General features: G+C 43.1%; 1 protein-coding gene and 2 non-coding genes across 4 annotated transcripts in view; 2 read left to right on the forward strand and 1 right to left on the reverse strand.

Moving 5' to 3' along the window:
* The first annotated feature begins 631 nt into the window (after positions 1-631).
* ADCY9 (adenylate cyclase 9) overlaps positions 632-26,078 on the forward strand; it is a 122,327-nt gene continuing 96,880 nt past the window's right edge. The window contains exons 1-2 of one of the 2 annotated variants that reach the window (XM_041747062.1): positions 632-772; positions 1,008-2,743. In XM_041747062.1, coding sequence (XP_041602996.1) covers positions 1,051-2,743 — 1,693 coding nt within the window. In that variant the 5' untranslated portion in view covers positions 632-772; positions 1,008-1,050. The remainder of the gene's footprint in view (positions 773-1,007; positions 2,744-26,078) is intronic. The other variant, XM_041747061.1, reaches the window with a different exon arrangement.
* On the forward strand, positions 4,966-5,131 carry LOC121488569. Its single transcript, XR_005987181.1, has one exon. It is a non-coding gene; the product is annotated as a U1 spliceosomal RNA (small nuclear RNA).
* On the reverse strand, positions 9,770-9,842 carry TRNAE-CUC. Its single transcript has one exon. It is a non-coding gene; the product is annotated as a tRNA-Glu (tRNA).

Raw genomic sequence — 26,078 nt, forward strand, 5'->3', positions numbered from 1 at the left:
AGCCGGGAGGAAAACGGGTCCCCGCAGCCCCCGCAGCACTCACAGCGCCGCCGGGGCGGCGCGGCGGGCGGAGGATTGAGGGCGGAGCCGCAGCGCGCTCGCCCCGCCCCCGCCCTGCAGCCTCGCCAGCCCGGCGCGCGCTCACTGTGCGCGTGCCCAGGATCGGCGGCGGCGGCGGCGTGCGCGGGCCGCGCGTGCGCGCTGCGGCGGGGCGAGGGGCGGCGCGGGCGCGAGTCTGTCAGTGACAGCGGGAGGGGGAGGGGGGCAGGAGATGGTGGCGGCGGCGGCGGCGGCTGTGGCGGCTCTTCCGACATGAGGCAGCGGCAGCGGGGGGCACGGCGGCGGCCGCGGCCGCGGCGGCGTCGCTAACTCGGGAGGCCGCCCCGAGCGTGGGCGGGCGTCCCGGGTCGGCGTCGCGGGAGCGGGCTCTGCGGCAGTGCCGCGCAGGGCGGCCGGCTGAGGGGCCCGCGCCCGCCGCGCTCTGCGCTCGGCGTCTCCCGGCGCGCTGGGCATCCCCGCCCCGCTGGGTCGGCCCCGGAGGCCGGGAGCAGGCCCCGCTAGACGGGCCGCGCCGACGGCTCCTCAGGCTCGCGCCGGCGCCGGGGCCTCGCTGCCGCTCGTCGCCGTCGGCCCGCAGCCTCCCGCGGGGCAGCCGGCCTCTGACGCAGGGGAGGCGCCGCTCCGCGCGGCATGAGGGGCCCGCCGCGGGCGGGAGGGCTGTGCCGGCGACGGCGGCTGGCGGCGTGAGGGGCTCGGCGGCCGGAGCAGGCGAGTGCGTGCGGGGGCGGGGGGCCAGGGGCCGGGGGCCGAGGGGGCGTCCTCCGACGGGGGTCGGCGGCCTCGGGGCGGGACGGGGGGGGGGAGCCCCGCCTAGACGTTTCGTGAGCACTCGGTGCCTCCCCGACCAGACCTCGGCGGCGGCCGCCGGCCGAGCTCGCGGCCCTCAGGCGCGGGTGTACCTGGGCCCGGACCGCTGCCGGGGTGACTCTGGCTGTCTTCGCCGACAGGTACCCGTGACCCCCGCCGGGAGGGTTCTGAGCGCTCGGCAACATGGCTTCCCCGCCCCACCAGCAGCTGCTGCAGCACCACAGCACCGAGGTGAGCTGCGACTCCAGCGGAGACAGCAACAGCGTGAGGGTCAAAATCAACCCCAGGCAGCTGTCCTCCAACAGCCACCCCAAGCACTGCAAGTACAGCATTTCTTCCAGCTGCAGCAGCTCTGGGGACTCGGGAGGGGTCCCCCGGAGAGCGGGCGCCGGAGGCCGCCTGCGCCGGCAGAAGAAGCTGCCCCAGCTGTTCGAGAGGGCCTCCAGCCGGTGGTGGGACCCCAAGTTCGATTCGGTGAACCTGGAGGAGGCTTGCATGGAGCGCTGCTTCCCGCAGACCCAGCGCCGCTTCCGGTATGCGCTCTTCTACATCGGCTTCGCCTGCCTCCTGTGGAGCATCTATTTTGGGGTACACATGCGGTCCAGACTGATTGTCATGGTGGCCCCAGCTCTGTGCTTCCTCTTAGTATGTGTGGGCTTTTTTCTGTTTACCTTCACCAAGCTGTATGCCCGGCATTACGTGTGGACCTCTCTGGTTCTCACCCTCCTGGTGTTCGCCCTGACCCTGGCTGCCCAGTTTCAGGTTTTGACGCCTCTCTCAGGACGTGTTGACAGCTCCAATCATACCCTTGCAGCCAAGCGCACAGACACTTGCTTATCTCAAGTGGGGAGCTTTTCCATGTGCATTGAAGTGCTCTTTTTGCTCTACACCGTCATGCACTTACCTTTGTACTTGAGCTTGTTTTTGGGAGTGGTGTATTCTGTTCTCTTTGAGACCTTTGGCTATCATTTCCGAGACAAAGACTGCTTTCCCCCACCTGGAGCAGGGGCCCCACACTGGGAGCTGCTGAGCCGAGCCCTGCTTCACGTCTGCATCCACGCCATTGGGATTCACCTATTTATCATGTCGCAGGTGAGATCTAGGAGCACCTTTCTCAAGGTGGGGCAGTCAATTATGCATGGAAAGGATCTGGAAGTGGAAAAAGCCCTGAAAGAGAGGATGATTCATTCTGTGATGCCAAGAATCATAGCTGATGACCTGATGAAACAGGGGGATGAGGAGAGCGAGAATTCTGTCAAAAGGCATGCCACCTCCAGCCCCAAGAACAGGAAGAAAAAGTCCTCCATACAGAAAGCCCCTATAGCATTCCGCCCTTTCAAAATGCAGCAGATCGAAGAAGTCAGTATTTTATTTGCAGATATCGTGGGCTTCACCAAGATGAGTGCCAATAAGTCTGCTCATGCCTTGGTGGGTCTCCTCAACGATCTGTTTGGTCGCTTTGACCGCTTGTGTGAAGAAACCAAGTGTGAGAAAATCAGCACCCTGGGTGACTGCTACTATTGTGTGGCGGGGTGTCCAGAGCCCCGGGCTGACCATGCCTACTGCTGCATTGAGATGGGCTTGGGCATGATCAGAGCCATCGAGCAGTTCTGCCAAGAGAAGAAAGAGATGGTGAACATGCGTGTCGGGGTCCACACAGGGACCGTCTTGTGTGGCATCTTGGGGATGAGGAGGTTCAAATTCGATGTGTGGTCCAACGATGTGAACTTGGCCAATCTCATGGAGCAGCTGGGAGTGGCCGGCAAGGTTCACATTTCTGAGGCCACAGCAAAATACCTAGATGATCGGTACGAAATGGAAGATGGGAAAGTTACCGAACGCCTTGGCCAGAGCGTTGTTGCTGACCAGTTGAAAGGTATGTGCATTTCTTTGCCTCGTCATCTCCCTCCCCAGCCCTGTTTGTGTTGGGGAAAATAAAAACCAAACAATCTTTTTCTAGTGTGCGTATCTGGAGGCAGATCAGTTGTCTCAGGACACCTCACCATGGGGGCATCTCAGGGCTGGTGAGACTTTTCCTCTGGTGAGTCAAATATCACAGATCTGTTCACACTGTGACAGTGCTGACCTAGATGAGACCTTTAGGAGGAAGGAGAACTTTGGAAATGTGTATCCTGCCAGTCAGCTGTTACTGTTTCTGAAATTCTGGGGGCAGGTCCGATGAATGTACGGGGTCGGAGCCCGTCAGCAGGCAGGACCTTGAAGTACTTTAACAGATTGTCTCTTTATGTTTCATTTGGTTGCTCCTAAATCCCATTAAAACCTTTTTCTATGCCTTTTTCCAAAACTGTGAAGAATAAAACCTTTTTCGACTTGAGGCCTCACTTTGCTGGAATAAGGAAGTTGGCTTAGCCCTACAGGACTCTCGAGAATTAGATGGAATCGTATACCCCCAAGTACACACTGCCTTTACCTAGGTCTCTTTTTTAAAAAAACAAAACAAAACAAAACATATTTTCAGTTTTAAACTTTCAGTTTTATCATGGTATTTGTCTTATATAATTGGCAGCATTTTAGAAATGCACCCAGAGCAGTGTTTAGACTCCCCTATACCCAACCCTTCGGATTTAGATCTGGTCTCTTGTCTCAGTCTTAAGCTCTTACTGCTGTTCTTGATATCTTCACTGGGCTTCTTTTATTTTTCTTATTTTCACACAGGACAGAATTTTTTGAGGCCTGGGAAGTGACATATATATAAGCAAGTGGAACCCAAAGTGAGGATTCTGAATACCTAACCCCCAGCCCACTCCCTTTTAATCTTTATGTTTTACTAAAATCTTCTGTGTTGGCGGTGTGTGTGTTGGGTGGGGGGGGGGTTGCGGCATGTGTTTCAGAAGTATGTAGAGAAAACAAAACATGTTGATTCTTAAAAGCCAAAATTTGTAAAGCTTATTGTGTTTTGTGGTGCCCATACGTTGCATGATTACACAGTAAAAAGCTCCAGGAAAAAGCTCATTGGGGGAAGGAACAGCTTAAGTCAGAAATGAGAGAAGTAGCACTATAAATCAGAGAGAGCTAAGTGGTTGTGTGTGGGGCCTGACATCATCCTATATGCTCAACTGATACTTTATTTCTTCTCTGCTTGTGATTGAAGTTTCTCATGTCATTTACATGTTATTCAGTGAGAGCACTTTATCTTTTTCCTGACTTATCTTTATTAATTTTGCTAGTAGTTGAAGAATTGATGGATTTAATAGAAAAATATTTTCACCTGATCTTTCCCTCTGTCTAGAAAGCTCTAAATGTTACATTGATGAGGTCAGAAACTACACTTGGCAGTTCACTCGAGAGATTCGGTCATGGCAGTTGTCTTTCCCCGTAGGAGGGTGACTTGCTCTCAGAGTCTAAAGATGCCAGTGGAGCGTGGTGCGGATGTAATCCCCGCTTGACACTTTGGCGTCTTTAAGATCTGAGTGTTGCAGGCTCTGTCCTCAGGGGTTGTGGGACAGATTCCAGAGAATGGAGCAGTGCTATGTGACATTATGACAAGGATAGCAGTTTTGTAAGTGGTAATTTGAACAGTGTATTTCTTGAATAATCAAAACAAAAAACATATGTAATCATCAAGTGTGTCTGGAAGTCACCAAGTCTTTGACTCTTTGGCAATACCCATTTTTGTTAACTTATGGATAATTTTATTTTCAACTTCAAGTCAAGGGTCTCAAAGACACAATATGCTAGAATGGGTTATTAATTTTTTTTTACCTTCAAATAGTGTAAATTTGATAAATTAACTTTTTGAGTTTGTGTATGTTGTATATTTATAGGGAAAAGTTTTACAACTGGATGGAAGGTAGGGGAAGATGGAAGGGTTAGCTAAAACAGTGATAGTTTTATACGGTATTCTCTCCTTTAACTGTTTCCCTGAGGCCATGATTTTTGCTTTATTCAGCTCATTTTGAAAACCTTTGTGGATGGGACTCCAGTAATATAGGACGTCTACACAACTTCCTGCCTCTTTTTGAAGCTGCCGAGTCCTGTTCTCCTGTCCTTGTACAAATCTGCTAAATTGAGAACATAGCACAGTTTGTAGAAAACCCTTTTTATACATAAGGTTAAAGTTATATATTTAAAATTTCTAGACTTACATGGCAGGGGGATACCGTGATCATGAAAGTGGTTTTCCCAGGGTGTGGCTTATCCACTTGAACCCTGGATGTGCTGATCCTTGTGATTTCCCCAAATGTGGGAAACTTGACTGCATATAATATATGGTAGCAGGGGACTGCATTCATGCTCTCCCCTGTTTAAAAAAATAAGTAAATAAAATAAAATTTCTTTTAACCTGTCTTGGAGTTTGTGGAGATATTTTCTCTCTACTATGTCAGGCATTAGCCTTTACCTCCCATTTCATTTTCTGATAATAAGGTTAAAAATACCCAGTAGAGGACTCTATAGAAATGAGTATTTGTAGACTGGGCACTCCAGAACCAGCCTGGCAGCGTGAAAAGTAGCTACTCCTCTGCAATTTATCTGAAAAGGTTTGTGGAAAGGGAGACTTTCATTATTTCTGCACATTTGCTCACTCTTTGAAAATTTTCATCGTGCTCTTATGATGTGCTCTGTGCTGTGGATGAGCAGATGGAGTTACCACAGTTCCTGACCTCAGCAAGCTTACAGTTCTAAAGATCATAAGAGTGTGCGAAGTCAGGAACGCTGTATGGCAGTGCACATACTGAGGTGGATCTTGAGACGGAGCAGTGGCTCTCCAGGCAGATGAAAGAACATTCGGTGCAATGGGAGTAACATGAGCAAAGGCTTGGGGTTATGGTTCTTGGTGGGTTGTAAATACAGTAGTTCATTAGGATAAGGGAGGGTGAGGGCTCAAGGGAAGGAGTTTATATTCAATACTGTAGGTAACAGGGAGCCACTGATAGGCTTTAGGCAGGAGGCTTAGGTGATCTAATTTGTAAGTTTAGAAGGCTTACTTTTTTAGTTCTTGGGAATGTAGGCTGGAAGGGTATGAGACGGGAAATTAGGAAGTTGTTTCAGTAAATCCCAGGCAGGGTTGATGGCAGCCTTAACCACGGTGACAGCAGTGGCATTAGAGGTGGTGGAACAGATATGAGCAGTAGCAGGACGAACTTGATTAAACATAGAGCCAGATTTTAGACAACTTGGAGGGCAAGAGGCTCGATTGTTTGAATGGGAGATGTCCTTTCAAGGTTTCTGGAGCTGACCTTGGGGACAGTGTGGAGTCAGGAATGAGTGAGACTTTTGAAGTTTCTGTGGTAATTCACATACAGAAAATACAGAATCAAGTTGCAGAATATGAAACAGGCCAGGAACCCCTGGCTTGTTCATTCATTCATTCAACAAATAATTTATTTTGTGCTGGGCACAGTTCTAGTGCTGGGGATACAGCAGTGAACAAAACAGAAATTCTTGCCCTCGTGGTATTCTGTTCTAATAGGGCAGTCAGGCAGCAAACAAATAAGTGAAATAAAATTTCTTTTGCATTAAGTTTTAAGGAGAAATCATAAAGCAAAAAGGAGGATATGGAATGTGTGTGCATGTGTGCACATGCACCTGTGAAATTTTAGATAAGGTGGCCAGTCACTGAGAGAGAAGGTTGAAAGAATTTTCAGCACAGGACTAGGATTTTGAAAATGATCCAAAAAGTAAGAGGCAATTATTATTAAAGATAGGGAGAAATAGTGGGGTATGAGGGAAGGGAAGAAGCATCCTTTCACACCATTTGGGACAAACCTCTGTTCTGTTCTGCCTTGGGCCACAAGCCAAAAGGTGAGAAGGATTGTCTGGAACTGTTTTTTGTTTCCTGTAGTAGATAGAGAGTCACAAAGACAGAAGGTGAAACTGTCAGAAGGTATCTATAAACATCTTATTTTCCCCTCTGAAATATTAGGAAGCTGAAACGGAGTGCACAATCACTCCAAATCGACAGCAACAACCATGTCTTTATGAAGGGAATATCTGGTAGCTATTGCTAACCTTTTAGGCTTATGGAGCAACTGGGGGAAAGATTTGCTGGTGTGGATTGGGGCAGATCATCATCAGCTGCTGGCCACAGTGACCAAAACCTTTCCCAAGTGCTAATAGGCAGCACTTAGAAAGTTACTGTCTAACCCCCTGCTCGGGCCATTCCTCAAATTGACGGTGGGCTGAGGCACTCTGAGCTTTAGCCTTTGCCATCGCCTGTCCCAAACTGGCAGTCTGGGCCCTTGTTGCCTGCCAGCTGGCAGTTAAGTGCCCTACCCAAGTACCTGTTTTAAGTGCAGTTTGCTTGCTCAGGTGCACTTCTTGCTTCATCTGACAACTTGGATAGCTTGCCACTACCCAAGCATGTACGCTTGCCACTGTGGTGCTAGCCTCTAGCTGACAGCTCAGTGCTTCCTCTAAAGTCATGTCAAGAGGGCAGCCCCGGTGGCGCAGCGGTTTAGCGCCGCCTGCAGCCCAGGGCGTGATCCTGGAGACCTGGGATCGAGTCCCACATCAGGCTCCCTGCATGGTGCCTGCTTCTCCCTCTGCCTGTGTCTCTGCCTCTTTCTCAAATAAAGTCATGTCAAGAAATTCTGTGCTCACCTGAACCCTAGAGTGGGCTGTCTTGTGCACGTTAAAACATACGTTCTTGGGTGGCAAGCTAAGATGAAGCAGAAAATTTGGTTTGGCAACTGTGATTGGAGACGACAAACAGCTGTGGTGTTGATGTTCCTTCCGGCAGCCCCTGGTGACAACGTATTCAGGCTTCTTCAGGCCAAATTACATGCCTTCCAGCAAGGAGCACACAGGTGTTAATTCTGAGGACCAGTTTTTGAGCAGAATTAGCCCTTGGCAAAGAAAGTTAGGAATATGGTTTGCTGAATGGCAGGTGGAATGAAGGAAGGACGGTAATCCTTTAGGTAGAATTAAGAAAGGGAAAAATTAAAAAAAAAGATTTTATTTATTTATTTATTTATTTATTTATTTATTTATTTATTTATTTATTTATTTATTTATTCATGAGAGACACAAAGAGAGAGAGCGGCAGAGACACAGGCAGAGGGAGAAACAGGCTCCATGCAGGGAGCCTGACACGGGACACGATTCCGGGTCTCCAGGATCAGGCCATGGCCGAAGCGACGTTAAACCTCTGAGCCACCAGGGCTGCCCATGAAAGGGAAAAACTAAAAAGAAGCAAATAGCATAAGTAAAGAAATTTCTGAGTTTTCTTTTATTAGCCAGCCTGATTTTTTTTTTTTTTTGCCAGCCTGATTTAAATAACGATTGTGTTTCTACCTCCTGTTCAATGTCACCTGCAGTACTTCACTGTGGAGTAATAATCTTGAAAGAAAACATTGAATTTTCTATTGTGTATGCATGTGCCTAAACTTTCCTCTTTTTGTTGGTTGGTAATTTCAGTGTTGGTATTTTTATAGGACAGTGATTATTAATCATTAGAGTTCTGCAGGACCCCTCTCCCAGGGATGATAGATGGTTGCTGACCACCAGAGAAGTGGCTGAGTAGTTCCTCATCCATGCATCTCTTGGCATCATTTGTACTTTGCACATGAGACACTAAAGACCTGTTTTCCCCAGCAGGAACTAGCATCCTTGGAGGGAATTTTATAAGGAGGTGAGAGTTTTTGAAATAAGAAGAACACTGCCATGTGAGATCTAGACTGGCCTCACTAAGAGGTAAGGGAACTGAGTGCATCACAGGCAGACTGGGGCTACGGCACACAGGGTAATAGGCCAAGGGCAGGGATAGTCTTCCCTGAAGAAGCCTGGATAAGGCCGTGACGTTCATCAATCTTGTTCATACTCTGGTAGACGGTACCGGCCAAGCCAACCCATGGCCACCTAAGTCAGGTTTGGAGAAACTGTTCTTTGTAAAACTTGCTCCTATAAATCAGGTTTTTGTTGTTTTCCCTTAGTATTTGCTGCTTTTGCACTTGTAAGAAAATGCCCAGCATGTGTGGTCTGCTGAGGTTGGGAGAGAGGCTCACTTCCTTAGAATAGGCTGAAGGTCAAGCCCCCAGAGACTGGTGGTGGTAGTGGCAGTAGCAGAACCAGAAAGGGAGTGAGGGACAGAAACAGCTTTGGGAACGGGTGGGATTCTGCTACTGAGATGATCAGGAACAGCTGTGGCCAACTGATGAGGCTTTCCATCAGCCTGTGGTTCCCTTCATAAACTCTTAGGTCTCAGGACCCTTCTATATCCCTAAAAATTATTAGAGAAACTAAAGAGCTCTTGGTTATGTGCCTTATCTATTGATATTTATTATATTAGAAATTGAAACAAACTGAGATGTTTAAGAGAATCTTTCCTTATAATTCATTTCAAAATATTAACAAATCCATTGTACCCATTGCATGTTAATATAAATAACATTTTTATAAAGATAATTATATGTTAAATATATTTTTTAAATTTTATTTTAAATTTCAGTATCGTTAGCTTACAGTGTTATACTTTCAGGTGTACAATATAGTGAGTCAGCAATTTAACTGTATTTTCAAAATCAAAGATATTTGGTGAGAAGAATGGTACCATTTTACATTTTTGCCTTTACATTTTCTCCTTAATGTTCAGATTAATAAAAAACTGCTGGATTCTTGAAAAAACTATTTAAATACACATTAAGAATTTACCAGTTGAACCCTTTTTAATAGCTGGATTTTCTTAACTGCTTTAGCATTCAGTCTGTTGCAGGATGTTGAAGAATGTGTAGAAAGTTTGGCTTCACAGAGATACCTAGTTCAGTAATGGAACATTTTAATAGCTTTTTTAGGTAATTGTGGCTATTTTTCTTTGATGCTGCACCAACACTCAGTAAGTGGTAGTTTCTTGAAGATTAGTTACAGATGGAATCTGAAATCCTATTAGTCAGTTTTTTGGTATGGGATTAAAACCACCCCTGCCACCTTTTATAGGTAGGCTTCATGCCCACTATGGGTCTTGAACTCACGACCTCAAGATTGAGAGTCATGTGCTTTACCGACTCAGCCAGCCAGGCGCCCCAAAACTGCATTTATTTTTATTTATTTTTATTTTTTATTTTTTTTTAAATTTTTATTTATTTATGACAGTCACACAGGAAGAGAGAGAGAGAGGCAGAGACACAGGCAGAGGGAGAAGCAGGCTCCATGCACCGGAAGCCCGACGTGGGATTCGATCCCGGGTCTCCAGGATCGCGCCCTGGGCCAAAGGCAGGCGCCAAACCGCTGCGCCACCCAGGGATCCCATGCATTTATTTTTAAATTAATCTTTACCCAGGTGTGATTTTGTAACATAATGCATTGGTCATTTGGAAACTATTGGTTTCTTGAGTTTGCAGATCTCTCAAATGTTGACATAAGCAGAGTTTTTAAATACTGGGAAGATGTCGACTTCACAATGGCAGAAGTTTTCTCATTCTCGTTTTCACTTGAAAGTTTGAATTTTATCACTGGCAATAAATATTGTCAGTTGTTTTTCTTGAAGTGACAGACTCATTTTGTTCATTTTTCAGGAACAATCTGCCAAATATGCTAGTCTGAGTGACCGCAGTTTGTAGGTCAAGTACAAATGATGTTCCATCCAAAAAGCAGCTAGTTCAGTTTGCAACCCAGACAACTGTGGAGGTGCTTTTCTATGCGTGTGCAGTGGCAATGCTGTGGCCCCACTTCCTATTTTAACACAGTTGCTCAAGGTTGAAATTTAACACAATTATTTATTTTTACTGTATTATCTTCTTAGGTGAAATGGAGTAATTTTTTTTTTCCTTCTGCAAGTGCATCGTAGTAAAGAACACAATGATAATTCAGACAGCCTGGTGTCACCACCTTGATTCCTAGTGGTTTTACCCACAATTGCTTTTATACTGATGCCAGCACTGAAAAGGACAAATAATGTGCTAGCGTTATGAGAATACTTTTGACCCCATGGATGGATGCCCTGCAGAGGTCTCTGGGACCCCTGAGGGTCTGCAGAAATACTTTGGGAATGCTTCTCTAAGCTGTAAGATAGGAAGCCTAAGGGTTTTGTACCTGCTACCCAAACACACACTCTCATGTATACGAAACCTCTCAGACTGGACATATGATGGACATGGTGCATTTACTGTGCAAGCACCAAGTGACTTTAGTTCATACCTTTATTTTTTTCTAAAGTCCTTTCTGGCTCTGCCAAATTTTTGTTGATGTGTTTAGAGTTCACAGTGAAGACCCATCAACATTGTTTTTCTTAATTTTTTTTCCCCAGGGCTTACCTTTTGGCAATATAATTTAGTGGATGGTTGCATGGGTTTTGGTTTCTGATATATTTGCATTCAGTCCTCAGTTGTGCAGTTTCTGAACTGGGGAGCCTTGGGCAAGCTATGTAGGGACTCTCCAATTTACAGAAGTGACAGTACCTCTGTCAGAGGGTTATTGGGAGAATCGAGTGAGAGGACTGGAAGGAAAGCCCTTGTTAGTGTAGTGACTCACCCATGATCAATTTATTCGATTAATAATAACCAACTCTTCTGCCTGGCTGAGTCACATTTTGTACTGTACTCAAGGGTGTTTCTTTTTTCCTACACTCTGGTGCAGTCTTGTATAATTCGGTACTGAAACCCAAAACACACCAGGGACTGTGATTGTGTCAGTTTCTCAAATAAAAAGGGCAAGTGTTCAAAATACAAAAGAGTGTAGCTTGCCCTGGTTAAACTGGAGCTGCCAAGTTCGGCAACTTATTTACTGAAAACCCCAGGGAGTGCAGGCAGTATTGTTCTTGGGCTGCTTCTGGTCCCCAGAATTTAGGGGTACTTAAGATGATGTGGCCCTTGATAATTGAGGAATTATGGGGAAATCTTCAGCTTGGTGACTCTGGAGATACTGGCTGAAGTTTGAACTAGAACAGTTATTCAGCTCTGCCATTTTCTACTATAAACTCATACATTTACTTATTCAATAAATATCAGATGAGTTCCTATTATTTGTGAAGCTTGGGCTAGGTTCTGGAGAAAGAGCCCTCTGCACTCTGGGAGCATGCAGCCTAGAAGGGGAAGTAGACATTAATCAAATTATCACCTGAACAAATATACACTAGACTTACTTATCATATTACAAATGGGGCTGGGACTTATCATTTCCATTTCATAGATGAGAGGACTGAAGCACAGAGATTAAGTGACACAGGGTGGCTACATAGTGGTAAAGCCAGTATTTAGATCCAAGGGGGCTGTATTAGGAAACACTAGTGCCCACTTGGTGGAATTGTGGTGAGGATTAAAGGAGAAAATGATGTTAAGTACGTAGAAAAGTACTTGGCACCCAGTGGCACTCAACAGGGATTAGATGCATTAGCTAGTGAGAGTGGAGCAATTTTTTTTTAGCAGCATCAATGGCAGAAAGATAACTATACCTTTGTGTAGCTTTTTCCAGCTCCCAGAGTGTTTGCATGGATGCACATTGTTATCTCAGCTGTTCTGAAGTCTTAGGATCATGGGAACTATGTATGTTTAGGAGTTTATATTTTATTTGCCTGCTTTTTTCCCATTATAGGATTTTTTTTTTTATTTATTTAGAGGGAGGAGCAGTGGGAGGGAGAGAGAGAATCTTAAGCAGGCTCTGCACTGGGAGTGGGGATCAATCCCAGGACCTTGAGATCCTGACCTGAACAGAAACCAAGGTGGGACGTTTAACTGATGGAGGTACCCAGGACCTCCCTCTCCCCCTGCCTGCCCCTTGTAGGGTTTCCAGGCTGAATTGGTTTCTTAACCTCTTCCAGAAGTGACCAATGGCTTCTTTCAAGAGTCAATATAAATTCTTGGATTTTAGCTTATTTAATATATTTCACTCTGTTACCAAGATCTTTTTTTTTTTTTTTTTTGATGCTTAAACTGTCCCATCTTGGGCCTATGGGAGCACCCAGGTTGCACCTGAGTTCCTTTCATACAACCCTGTAGTCTTTAATAGCTTTTTTACACATTTAGTAATATTTTTAAGGAGATGAGAATAGGTATTAACATTTCATTAATTTTGTTTGTCTGATAAGTTTATTCCAAGAGACTGAGCTAGTTTTCCCTCTCCTTTATTATTTTTTATTTTTATTTTTTAAAAAGATTTTATTTATTCATTCATGAGAGACACACACACACACACACACACACACACGCACACACACACAGAGAGAGAGAGAGAGAGAGAGAGAGGCAGAGACACAGGCAGAGGTAGAAGCAGGCTCAGGGAGCCTGATGTGGGACTTGGTCCCAGGACTTCAGGATCACGCCCTGGACCAAAGGCAGGTGCTAAATCGCTGAGCCCCCCAGGGATCCCCTCTCTCCTTTTTAAAAAAGAAAATTAATAGTATATGCATGTTTATATGAAGAAACAGCGCTGCAGAAGAAACAGTTTGTGCTGCTTCAAGTTCTTTGGAAGCTTTAATTTGTATTCTTACAACTGAGAATTGTAGAGCAATGAGGCATTTGTTTGTCCTCTCTTCCCACTAACGCCTGCCCAGGGACAGGTGCCTGTGAATGTGGATAAGTGGAGACAAAGAAATAAAATGAAAGGAATCCTAAACCAAAATGTAGACTGTTTGCAAACTGAAGAGTGCCCTCAGCCCGGGAAGCCCCCTCCTCCAGCACAGCTGTGGAACGTTCCAGAAGGCCCAACTCCAGGAATTCCCTTCATGGGAAATTTGTTCTGAATAATGCTTCCTGGAATGACTGCCCTGCCGCTCCCCTTTCCATCTTGCATAACGTGTATTTGACTTATTTATTTTTGTTTAGGATCTTTCTTCATCTCACTAGAATGTGTCTCCAGAGCAGGGATTTTCCCATGTTTTATTTTCTGCTGTATTTCTAGTGCTGGGAACATAGTCTGGCATATAGTAGATGCTCAATGATATTTGTTTCAGTGATTAAATGAATGCATGATTGCATGAATATATACTATAACTACTTACACTCTACATGTGGGCACTCTCTTGTATGTGAAATGACACCCTGGACATCCATACAGAATAGACCAGAAGGTAGATGGAGGGCAATGATTGTTTTTTAAGGAATGGTTGAGTGGTTAAATAGATAGGTAGGATCTTGCAAGGACCCAGGGAAGGAGGCAGAGAGAGAGAGAGAGAGAGCTGCAAACACACAGTGCCTGGTGACCTAGGGCATGGGTGCTGGAGAACGAGCAGCCTCAGGACTGAGGGCTCCAGGGTGCTGCCAGTGAAGGCTGCCAGGCAGTGGGGGCTGGGCTGTAGGGCAGTAACTCAGGTCACTGAAACCCAAGTGTTTATTTAGGGCCCAGGAAATGTGGAGTTGAATGGCTTAGTTTAGGCAGTCATTTTTAAGCTTTTTAAAATGGAGATTTCAAGGAGTGTATTTATCTTTAATAATACTGTAGTTCCTTATAATTCTTATTTGATTATCATTTATGCACATGAAAAACCAGCATATCCTTTTTTTGGCAAAGCTCCAGGATAGTCTTTGTGCATAATTTCCAGGATTTTTATGTAATGCTATTAAATTCATTTTTTTTCCTTCCACAGAAAAATGTGCTACTGAAAGCAGCTTTTGAATCATTTATATTCATGTTTGAATTGTTTGGGAAATATTAACTTCAGCTTTTCGCCAGTTAGTTTGTAGAGAGGAAGAAAACCCATACGTATGTGATTTATTTTCTTGTATATGGGATATTAAAATACAATAAACCATTAAGGCTTTGACATTTTAAGTAAAAGAGTCTATTGCACATGGTTCAGTGAGTTTTACCCTGTTAAGTGTTAATATTCAAAGTGTGGATTGTATTGTATTCTGTAACTTCATATATGAGTTCTTTTCCCCATGAGAAAATGCTTATGGTCATTAATGTTAATTTTTGCTTTGTGAATGAGCTGTCTAAAATTTGGAGAATTAGCTTTTCATCTTAAGATGTTTTCTCTGCTATAGTGAAACACTTTCTGCTTCTCAGTTTCTTCCTATTTGTAAAACAAAGTTTGAATAGATCCCACTCCCTTCTCTAAAAGCAGCAGAGTTTCTCATATGATTGGAAAATAGTATGTGTTCTTAATATGAAGAAGTAGTTTCTTCTTCATCCATCTCTTTAAACTGTGAGCCCTCATTTAGGCACATCTAGCATATGGAAACTCAGATTTACAGAACCTAAATTGCAGGGCAGGTGTGTGATTCTTCACTTTCTATATAGGATTCTTTACTTGCTTTACATATCAATGAATAAGATTGAATTATAAGAGTATAACACATAGTTTTTTTTTTTTTTTTATCACATTTGTGACTTAAAGCAGAGTATCATTAGAGGAACCCCACTTGATTTGTAAGTTTGAGAAACGCTCTTGAAATGACTTGGAGAAAATGTGATTAAATTTTTAAAAAATATGCTTTAATTCCTGTTTGAACATTATTTTAGAGAAAGATTGGAAGGTTAGTTGCCAATACAATTAATTTCACTGTTTTGGCAGATTTTTCCACTAGTAGAACAGAGCAAATACTGGATTTAATAATGTTCGTACTGATTATTCCATTAACAAAAGACTTGCTTGCTCCGGATGGTGAGTTCCTGGACCTGCCAACTGTATACTTGATGTACCAGAGTCATATATTTACTGTATATTTAGCGTGACTCTAGTAGTCCAAAAATTAATATACCTGGAAAACATCTACCTTTGACCTTGCAATTAGAAATTAGAGGTCAACAGTGATAAAAGGAAATCCTTGGATTTAATTATAAAGGATTTATAAAAGATTTTGAATGGTCTTCTTATCCTGTCTTAAGAACAGCAAAGCGGCTCAGGAAAAGTAATATAATATTTGTTGTAATGTCCATTGCTGGTGAAACAAAGTGGCAAAGGAAAAACACTCTACTTTGTCCTCAAAGGCAGTGTTGTCATTGGCTACATGTGTCATCTGACCTGAGAGAGAATTTCACCCCAACAAAGACCCACCTTGTGAAACTGTAGCTCCCCTTAGAGAAAGTGTTATTCACAGCCTGTTGGAGTCACATGTTTCTAGGACTGAAGCACTGACTCAGTGTGTAAGTAACTGAGGAAGGTCAAAACTCTTAGAACTACCATGCAAACAAAAAATTTTCTGTTTTTGTCTCTGACACACATTTCACAGCGAATTTCTTAGCTAGAGTAGCTTCATTAACTCTGTTCTTTTCGGCTCCTGAAAGAAAACCGTGATTCTGAACACTTTCAGAGCTGATGGTTCTCAGATACCATCTTTGTCCCTCTGCCATCTGACGTTCACATGGAAATGTTTGGTTTCGTGGCTCCAGTCATGATGTTACTTTATTTAGTTGCTATTAAATTTCCAATTCCATATACTCCCCTGGAGGTATTCCAGTTTGCACTAAGGTTTCTGTTTCTTTCCGCAGCATTGCTATGGTGTGTGGAACTTTCCTGAACAAGGAATGTGAACAAGAGTCTCAGAGTGGATGATTTTTTCTTTTCTTTTTTTCTTTTTTAATAAAAGCTTTTTTTGAAGATATAGTTTGCATATCATACAGTTCATTCATTCAAAGCATTAATTTGGTGATTCTTAGTTTATTCACAGATCTCTGTAACCATTAATATAAGCAATTTAAAAACATTTTTATCACCCTAAAAAGAAACCCTATAATCATTAGCAGTTATTCTTCATCTCCCCTAAAACCTCCAGCTCCTGGCAACCGCTAATCTACTTTCTGTCTCTAGAGATTGGCCTGTTCTGTACATTTCATATGAATGGAGTCCTACAATATGCAGCCTTTTGTGTCTGGCTTCTTTCACTCAGCATACTGTTTTCCAGGTTCGTCTATGTTGTAGTATGTGTCAATACTTCATCCCTTTTTATGATACTATAATAGTCTATTGTATGGATAGACCGTATTTTATTTGTCCATTGATGGAAAAAGACCATATTTTATTTGTCCAGTTGATGGAAAAGCTCTTCTTGTTTGAAATCGACAGTCAAGCTGACTGAAAATAAGTTGAAAGTGTAAAAAAAAAAAAAAAAACCAAACCTTCTTATTATTTAATAATAAACCTTGATTAAAATTTAGTCACTTTGTTTTCACTGCTGTTTACGTGATTTCCCAAAAGGCATGATTAAATGAGAATTGATACCAAATTGTATGTTAATAAAAATGTTTCACATAATCTTTTTTTTTTTTTAAACTGCTGTCCTCTTTTCTGTGCTTGATCTAGGTTGATTAAATGTTAAATTCTCTGATCCTTTTCTTTTCTCCTATCCAGATCCCTAAAAGACAGCTTTAGAGGAAGCATATGGTTGAATATGAAAGCAGCCTCATTTAGTATGTTAAATATAAATATCAATTAACGTAAGCCTTTCTGGATTTACCAAGAGCTGAGGATTTTCTCCTTTAATCAAACAGACATTTTCCTCTTTTAACCTGATTAAACATTTGGTTTTACATTTCTGAAATGTATATAACACTTCATAAAAATGAAATATATCAAATAAATTAATTTTCCCAATGACTCAGTTATTTTTATTCTTGTCATTCAGCTTTTGCTGAAACAGCAATTTTCCTATAAAAATAAGAATTTGCTTTACTATAGATTAACCAAGATTACTCTGTTTTTCCATTTCTTAACATTTTAAAATAATTTTCCTGCTTGCTCTCTTGCTGTCAGTTTATATAGCTATTGGTATGTTTTTCTGTAACAGAAAAACTTCTGTTTTTCTGGTTTTTACTTTCTTCCATAAAGAAGCCCAAATAACTAAGCTTATTAACTCTGTAGATATCGTTTGATTAAGAGAACTAAGAATTAGGTCTCTGTGCAATTTTTTGGTTGTCAGCTATATTCTGAATAAGTTGCTAGGTATTGAGTTCAGGATGAGTAAGATGTTATGACAGTTATTTTTAGCATATTTCTTAAAGGGGAGGAGAAAGGGAAATTTGAATCAAATTTATGTCTTCATAAATAGAGCATGGTTTCCACAAGACCATAGATTTCTTTTGACTAAGTGGAACTAGAAAATGGGTATAACAGATTGGATGAAGAATTAATTAGAGTTAATTAACAATTAACAATTAATTAACAATTAACTCTATAACTAGTTACATTACAAAGCTAAAATGTGAATGTTTAATTAGGGAAGTATTGATGTTGAAATTTACCAGAATTTTGGGAAAGTACTTTGCAGACTTACCCAAGAAGCCTCTGGTAAGAATGACTGTATAGAGATTTTGCATGTTGTCTAATATACCTGCCAAGGAAGAATAGGCTACATTTCTTCTTTTTTTTAAACTGAGGGTGTGCATGGATTCTCATCCCAGAAATATAGTAGTTTGGCATTCAGCAATGCTAGTTAGTTGTTGTTGCTTGTTTTGGGGAGGTTTGTTCTTTCTGAAGAGTCTTGCTGGGAGCCAGACTGCCGGATGGGTATCCAGCCAGGTCTGTGCTCTGCTCCCTACTCCACGGGTTATGCGGCCATGTCTGCCAGGTTTGCTAAAGCATTGGCCCTCCAATTTTGTAAGGCTGTTCTTTTAGATTAAAAATTAAAGTAGATTCGGGTTGCCTGGGCAGTTCAGACAGTTAAGTGTCCAGCTCTTGATCCCCACTCAGGTCTTGATCTCAGGGTTGTGAGTTAAGCCCTGTGTTTAAAAATCAAAATTAGGGATCTCTGGGTGGCGCAGCGGTTTGGCGCCTGCCTTTGGCCCAGGGCGCGATCCTGGAGACCTGGGATCGAGTCCCACATCAGGCTCCCGGTGCATGGAGCCTGCTTCTCCCTCCGCCTGTGTCTCTGCCTCTCTCTCTCTCTGTGTGACTATCATAAATAAATAAAAAATTAAAAAAAATTATAAAAATCAAAATTAAAATAAAATAAAAATAAAGTCAATTCTTAGGAGTACAGATTGTTAGCTCTTAATTTTTAAAGTGATTAATATGTGGTTACTTCATAAATGGCAGTCTGCATATTGGTTTTCTCTCCAGGGGAGCATATTGCCTGACCTGAAGGGTTTTTCGGTTGAGATTAATGAGATCATGCACATTAGAGCACCTGGCACATGCTAGGTATGTAGCAGATGTTGATTTTTGCCTTCTTTCCACCCCACCCAAACTTGTTTTCATGTGCATTGAAATCCATGTAATAGAGGTTACCCCATAGTAGCTATGAGAAGCAGGGGGCACAGTGGGAGCATGAGTCCTATAATGGCGAAGCCTCTTGCCCAGCAGGTGCTAGTGGCAGGAAGCTCCGCACCCCCCCTGTCATTCAGGGAAGAAGTCAGCTGCAGGCTTCCCTCATATCCAGAGAGACCTCATCTTTGGTACTCACCTGCCCTTCCTTTGTGTCTCTTGGAGCCCTGATTTTGGCCTCCCCCAGGCCGTGCTTGTGAATGAAGCACAGCATGATCCCAGTAAGGGAGAGCATAAAAACTGGTAGATAAAAAACTGGACACAGTGTCCTGCACATGGTGGGGTGCACAGAAAAATAAAGCTGGGTGAGAACAGTGTCACTGATAAGAGTGATTTTATATCTGATGGATGAAAGGTGCATTCATCTCTTGGAATAGATGTGAGTTAATATTACGGCTGATTCAAGACCATGAATACAACACTTGAATTCCCCCTTCCCACCTTCTGTAGATAAAAAAAATGTATATTCACATGTCAGATATTTAGTTCAGATTTCTCCACGGGGAAGCATTAGCCGCTTGTCCAGTGCCTACACTCTGGGGGTGGGGTGGGATAACATTTCTTATGTTAGTCTTTGTAAGATGGTCTGAAAAGCCCTTGCACAGGAGACTCAGTATTTATGGAAAGCTAACTTGCCTCCCAGCCTAAATGCAGGCCTGGTGGTGCTGTCCCGACTGCTTTCATAAACTTTTTCTGATACTGGTCCACTGATGGGCTTCTTGTGCTTTATCTAGAACTTTCTAAAGCCTTATAATCTGCCACTTCCCTCCCACTCCCACCCTTGCTGTTATCCTAGAGTTTCCTGATGCTCTGTTCACTATTTTTTAAAGTGACATGAAGTTTATATAACATAAAATTAACCATTTTAAAGTTAATAATTCGGTGGTATTTCATGCATTCAGTGTTGCACAACCATCACCTCAGATTCTAAAACAATTAAAAAAAAATCTAAAAAAAAAAAAACCCAAACATTTCCATCACCCCAAAAAGAAAACCCTGTGTCCAGTAGCAGTCACTTCCCATCCCTCCTTCCTCCTAGCACGTGACATCCACTAACCTTCTTTCTGTCTCTGCATTTCCCTGTGCTATATATTTCATAAGAATGAATTGTACAGGGATCCCTGGGTGGCGCAGCGGTTTGGCGCCTGCCTTTGGCCCAGGGCGCGATCCTGGAGACCCGGGATCGAATCCCATGTCGGGCTCCCGGTGCATGGAGCCTGCTTCTCCCTCTGCCTGTGTCTCTGCCTCTCTCTCTATCTGTGTGACTATCATAAATAAATAAAAATTAAAAAAAAAAAAGAATGAATCGTACAATGTGTCTGGTGTCTTTCACTTAGCATCATGTTTTTAATGTTCATCTACATTGCAGTGTATACTGAGACTTCATTCCTTTTTATGACTGAAAAACATTCCATTATATGGATAGGCCACATTTTGTTTATCTGTTCATTAGGTGATAGACATTTGGGCCGTTTGCACCTTTCAACTGTTGTGAATAGTGCTGCTCTGAACATTCATGTACACATTTTTTTTTTTGTTTTTGAGTAAATTTTTAAAATTCTTTTTTTTTTAAAGATTTTATTTATTTATTCATGAGAGATAGAGAGGCAGAGACACAGGCAGAGGGAGAAGCAGGCTCCACGCAGGGAGCCTGACATGGGACTCCATCCTGGGTCTCCAGGATCATGACCTGGGCTGAAGGTGGTACTTAACTGCTGAGCCACCCGGGCTGCCCAATTTTTAAAATTCTTTTGCATATATGCCTAGGAGTGGAATTGCTGGAACTTATGGTAACTGTATGTTTATGTTTTTGACAAACCTCTACTGCTTTTTAAAATGGGAAACTTGAAACTTATAAGAAGAGCTCTGTAAAAAGGCACATCTAGCAGCTAAATGTTTCCAAAAACTTCCGTGGTAATAGCTAATACCATGAATTATGTATCTTGAAACTTGCAATGATATTGTGGTTGAGATAAAACTATAATGTAGATATAACATGTTTAGAGACCTTTTCTTACTGATAAACATATAGATTTTGGCTGTCCCCTTCAAGCTGGCATTGGATTTGGCAACTTTACTATTGTGTGTTAGATAAGCAGTTGGTATCTAGGGCAAGCTTTAAAAAAACAGTACTATTTAAATATTGACCAAAAAAAAAAAAAAAAAAAAAGCCCAAAACAGCTCTAGGAACTTTCTTGTTCAAATGAATTTCAAACTATCTAAATACAGCGTGGTAAAATTAGTCTTCCCCGCCGGTTGCTGTGGGGTCGAGTGAGCCCATGGGCCTCTTGTGCCCGTCTGAGACACACTCCGCTTGTTAGCTATCCTTAGAACGCAGGGATGTGGGATACTGTCCACAGTCAGCAGTGTTCCCACAATGTGTCCTTAATATAGAAGGTTTTTCTAAAAAAATATTGTCCACTGAAAGCTCAACTCCCAAACATGGTCATCAGTTCATAGTTCATTTTTATTTGTTTTTATGTAGTTAAAACAAGAAAGAGTATGTAAACTTGTCAGTGTTACCAAGTGTCAGTACTTTTTAGGATAGAAGAGGAAAAAACTGAGTTTCTAATCAGAAAAACAGTATTCCTCCTTTAGGGCAAAGGGAAGACAGTGTCCCTCTGTGGCTAGATGGATGAGTTTGGAAGTCAGCCAGGCTCCATTCTGGTGTTTGCAGAGGAGGTGGGGTGGGTGGGAAATATTCATGGGTGCCAACTTCAGCCCTCCCCTCTGGGGAGTGGTATACTCCCCAATTGGGTTTATTGGCTTCCTCATAGGGCAGTTTGGGAAATCCGATAGGACAGCTGGATTATGATTGCCACAAGTGGAGGATTCCCAAAACTATCAGGCAGCCCTCAGGTGAGTAGAGTCCCAGCAGGTACCGTTTGCCTTTTGTTAGGATGTTATTCAAGGCTGTAGGTAGGTAAGTAAAACTATTCTGGATAAGTCGGAGTAGCTACTCCAGGGGACAAAAGGAGCATAGTGTGTAGAGCATAGTGTGTATGTCAGGAGCCCATCAGGGAGGAAACCGGTCCTTGAATGTGCCCTGTGACTCTGCTGTTGGCTTTCTCTCTCTCGCTCGCTCTCTTTTTACAGATTTTATTTATTTATTTGAGAGAGAGCACGCACACAAGCAGCGGGGAGAGGCAGAGGGAGAAGCAGACTCCTTGCCTGAGTAGCATGGCTGATCCAGGACCATCCTTGAGCTGAAGGCAGGTGAGCCACCCAGGCGCCCTTGGCTTTCTTTTTTAAGCCACTTTTGCTAGCATACATTTATTGAACAACATTGTTGAGTACCTACCTACCAGAGATTGAGGATAGGAAGACAAGCAAACTGTAGTCCTTGTCTAAAAATCTCCCAGACTCTCCCTATCATGCTGGTGGAAATATGAAGTGGAGTGCCTGCAGGCTGTGGGTAAAAGCCTGATGGCTCCTTGAAACATTAAATGCAAAGTTTTTGAGTGACCCAGCAGTTTCACCTCCAGGTATACATCCAAAAGAATGGAAAATATAGGTCCACACAAAAACGTTTGCCTGAACGTTTATAGCAGCATCTCTCGAAACACAAAATGGTGGAAACAACCCAAATGTCCATCCAGTGCTGAATAGATAAACAAAATGTGATCTCTCTGTACAGTGGAATATTGTTCAGCCTTAAAAAGGAAGGAAGTACTGATTCATGCTACAACCCGGGTGAACCTTGAAAACTGAAGTGAAAGAAGCCAGTCACAGAAGGCCACATATTTAATAACTCTGTTTTAAGTGTTCAGAACAGGTCAATTCATAGCAATACAAAGTAAATTAGTGGTTGCCTAGGGCTGAAGAGTGAGTGCTAATGGGTCTGGGGTTTCTTTTTGAGGTGATAAAAATGCTCTGAAATTGACTGTGGTGATGGTTGCACAACTCTGCAAATGTCCTAAGAAATCACTGAGTGTATGCTATAAATGGATGAATTGTATGGCATGTGAATTACAGCTCAGTATTTGGAGTTCGGAGGACTCCATTTCGGAGGACTGGTTCATGGGAATCATGGGACTGACATATATAAACTAGGTGCCAGTGTGTTAGTTTACTCTGGGGGACATGTGCTTTTCCAGTGGCTAGAATTGTATGGCATGTGAATTACAGCTCAGTATTTGGAGTTCGGAGGACTCCATTTCGGAGGACTGGTTCATGGGAATCATGGGACTGACGTATATAAACTAGGTGCCAGTGTGTTTACTCTGGGGGACATGTGCTTTTCCAGTGGCTAGAATGTTCATATGTACCACCTGGGGCACTTCCTCAGGATATCAGGCTATCTGGGAGGGCCTAATTAATAGTAACAAGATTGCTTAAGGGGTATAGTATTTGAGCAAAGGATCTTAAAGTGTGTGGTATTTTATTTAGCCATGGGGAAATCAGAGTGAGTGAGTACATCTTCCAGTGGCTGGAGTACTTATGTCCACCAGATTGAGTACCTTCCCTGAACTGTGAAAGCACCTTCAAAGTTCCTACCTCGTGCTTTCCTTAAAGAAGATGAGTTGTTGCAGAACAAGTATACGAAACAAAACCTCACCAAAGACAGAAAACTCCCTGTTTTTTTTGTTTTTTTTTTTAAATTTTATTTATTTATGATAGGCACACAGTGAGAGAGAGAGAGGCAGAGACACAGGCAGAGGGAGAAGCAGGCTCCATGCACCAGGAGCCCGACGTGGGATTCGATCCCGGGTCTCCAGGATCGCGCCCCGGGCCAAAGGCAGGCGCCAAACCGCTGCGCCACCCAGGGATCCCAAAACTCCCTGTTTTATAAGGAATGCAGACATATGTAAAAATGCTTACAAATAAAGCCAAGATGGCTTCAGATTAGTAGTGTGAGAGTTCATGAAGACCAAGCTAAAAGTAGCTTTAAAAAAAGGAATTTATTAAAAAAAAAAAAAAGGAATTTATTGGGATGCCTGGATGGCTCAGCAGTTGAGTGTCTGCCTTCGGCTCAGGGCGTGATCCTGGGATCTAGGATAGAGTAGCCAGATCCTGGGATCTGGCTCCCAGTAGGGAGCCTGCTTCTCCCTCTGCCTATGTCTCTGTGTTTCTCATAAATAAATAAAAAAAAATTTTTAAAAGGAATTTATTATCTCCTATAACAAGAAGTACATCAGTTCCAGGGTTGATCTTGTCAGAGTTTTGATGACATTCTCAAGAACCCAGGTGCTTTCTGCCCTTTGCTCTCTGCCATTCTTGCCATGTGGGAGATGACTTCCGTTATGGCAGGAGGTGCTGCAGCCGTTCCAGGTGACACAATGACATGTAGTGAACAAGAGGGCCTCTTCCTCCCCTGTGTATCTTATGTGCCATGTCCTTACCCGTCATGGGCAAGGGGAATGAGGCCCTATCAGCCTGGAATTACCCAGCCTCATCCATTGGGACCAGGTAGATGGCAGGGAGGTCTACTTGAGCAGGTGGAAGGCAGATTCCCCAAAGAGAATCAGGCTTCTGATATAGAAAGGATGGGGGTGGTGGTGCCTCTCTCTCTCTGTGTCTTTCATGATTAAATAAATAAAATCTTTAAAGTTATTTATTCATGAAAGACACAGAGAGAGAGAGGCAGAGACATAGAGGGAGAAGCAGACTCCATGCAGGAAGCCTGACGTGGGACTCCATCCGGGGACTCCAGGATCATGCCCTGAGTCAAAGGCAGACACACAACCAGTGAGCCACCCAGGCATCCCAACATGCAGTGTTTTTAAAATGAAAATTTAGGTGCTTGTTCTTAGGAGAAACTTGTGAAATTGGATCATATAACCCAGTCAGCCTTTACATTTCTCTTCCCAGGTCTCTGCGATGGTCCCAGTTCCTTACCCTTGCATATGATTCTTTCCCCCTAGAATGCACACACCTATCAGTTGAGTTTGCTCAAAGAGCACCACTTCTCTTTAGCTCTTTCCTCTCCTCAGCCTCCGGAGTGGAATGACTCGCACCTCTTCCTCCATTTCATCAGCCCTTTCCTACCCACCCCTGCAGACACAACTGCCCTCCTCCCCCATTGGACTGGGACTCACTGCAGTTGCTCTCATGTTGACCTCATGGGTGTGAATGAATGAAAGGACATTTAAACATTAAGACTTGATGCGGTGGGAGGTAAAGCACTCTTGAAGGTTTTTGAGTGGTGCTATGAATGTCAAGATGAATGTGGTTTTAACATGAAAGATTTATTTCTTAATATCACCTGGTAAGTGTCGTAGACTTCATTTCTGTGTCTTTTTTAAAAAAAAACCTTATGATTTTCATCTGGAGCTCTAAAAAGTACTGGCTGTCCTGCAGGGATGATAGAGTGTCTAGAGCAAAGCCACTCTTTCAGGGTTAGGGAACATCCTCGGTTTTTAGGAGGAGGCAGGGATGGTTTCATGGTCTGGTATGAGCTGTTGACAACACTTTCTTTAATGTTAAGTGAATAGAGTCCTCAAATATTCTATAATTATTGGTCCTAATTCGTATTCCATGAGAGAAAATATGTGAAGTGCCCAAGGTTCCTGGAATATAAACATGCAGTGAAAGTATTTTCTCTTCTCCGGTCTCCTGTCCCTACCCAAGGCTATTCCATCGACATACATTAGCACGCCTGTCTTCCTTTTCCATAAAGCACAGGCCTATAAATATTTCTTAGTTTAAAAATAACGTTTTCCCTACCGTGAGTCAAGGTTCAGTTCATGTCTATCTAATTTTAGTTCCTTGTTTTTATGCACTTGAAAATGTTTTCCTTAACCAGAAAATAGAGAAAAGGATACACAGAGATGAAGGAAACTTTTTGCTACATTTCCCTGCAATATAGACATTTCTGCCTGAAATTTTCTTTCTAGAACAGGTTATTGAAAAAATAAACTTGTAAACAGTTTAGAGAAGACAGGAGGGGAACAGATTACTATCTATGAACCATGTGTTTCTATGTGGAGTGTTTTTGGGCAGTAATATTAGTGACTTATAGAATGCTGAGTGGTTCTGGAAAGTGTATTTTTTTAAAAAAGATTTTGTTCATGAGAGACAGAGAGAGAGAGGCAGAGACACAGGCGGAGGGAGAAGTAGGTTCCCTGCGGGGAGCCCTATGTGGGACCCTCCCAGGACCCCAGGATCACGACCTGAGCCA

Source organism: Vulpes lagopus, chromosome 3 (assembly GCF_018345385.1).
Source record: "Vulpes lagopus strain Blue_001 chromosome 3, ASM1834538v1, whole genome shotgun sequence".
In the NCBI taxonomy this organism is placed as follows: Eukaryota; Metazoa; Chordata; class Mammalia; order Carnivora; family Canidae; genus Vulpes; species Vulpes lagopus.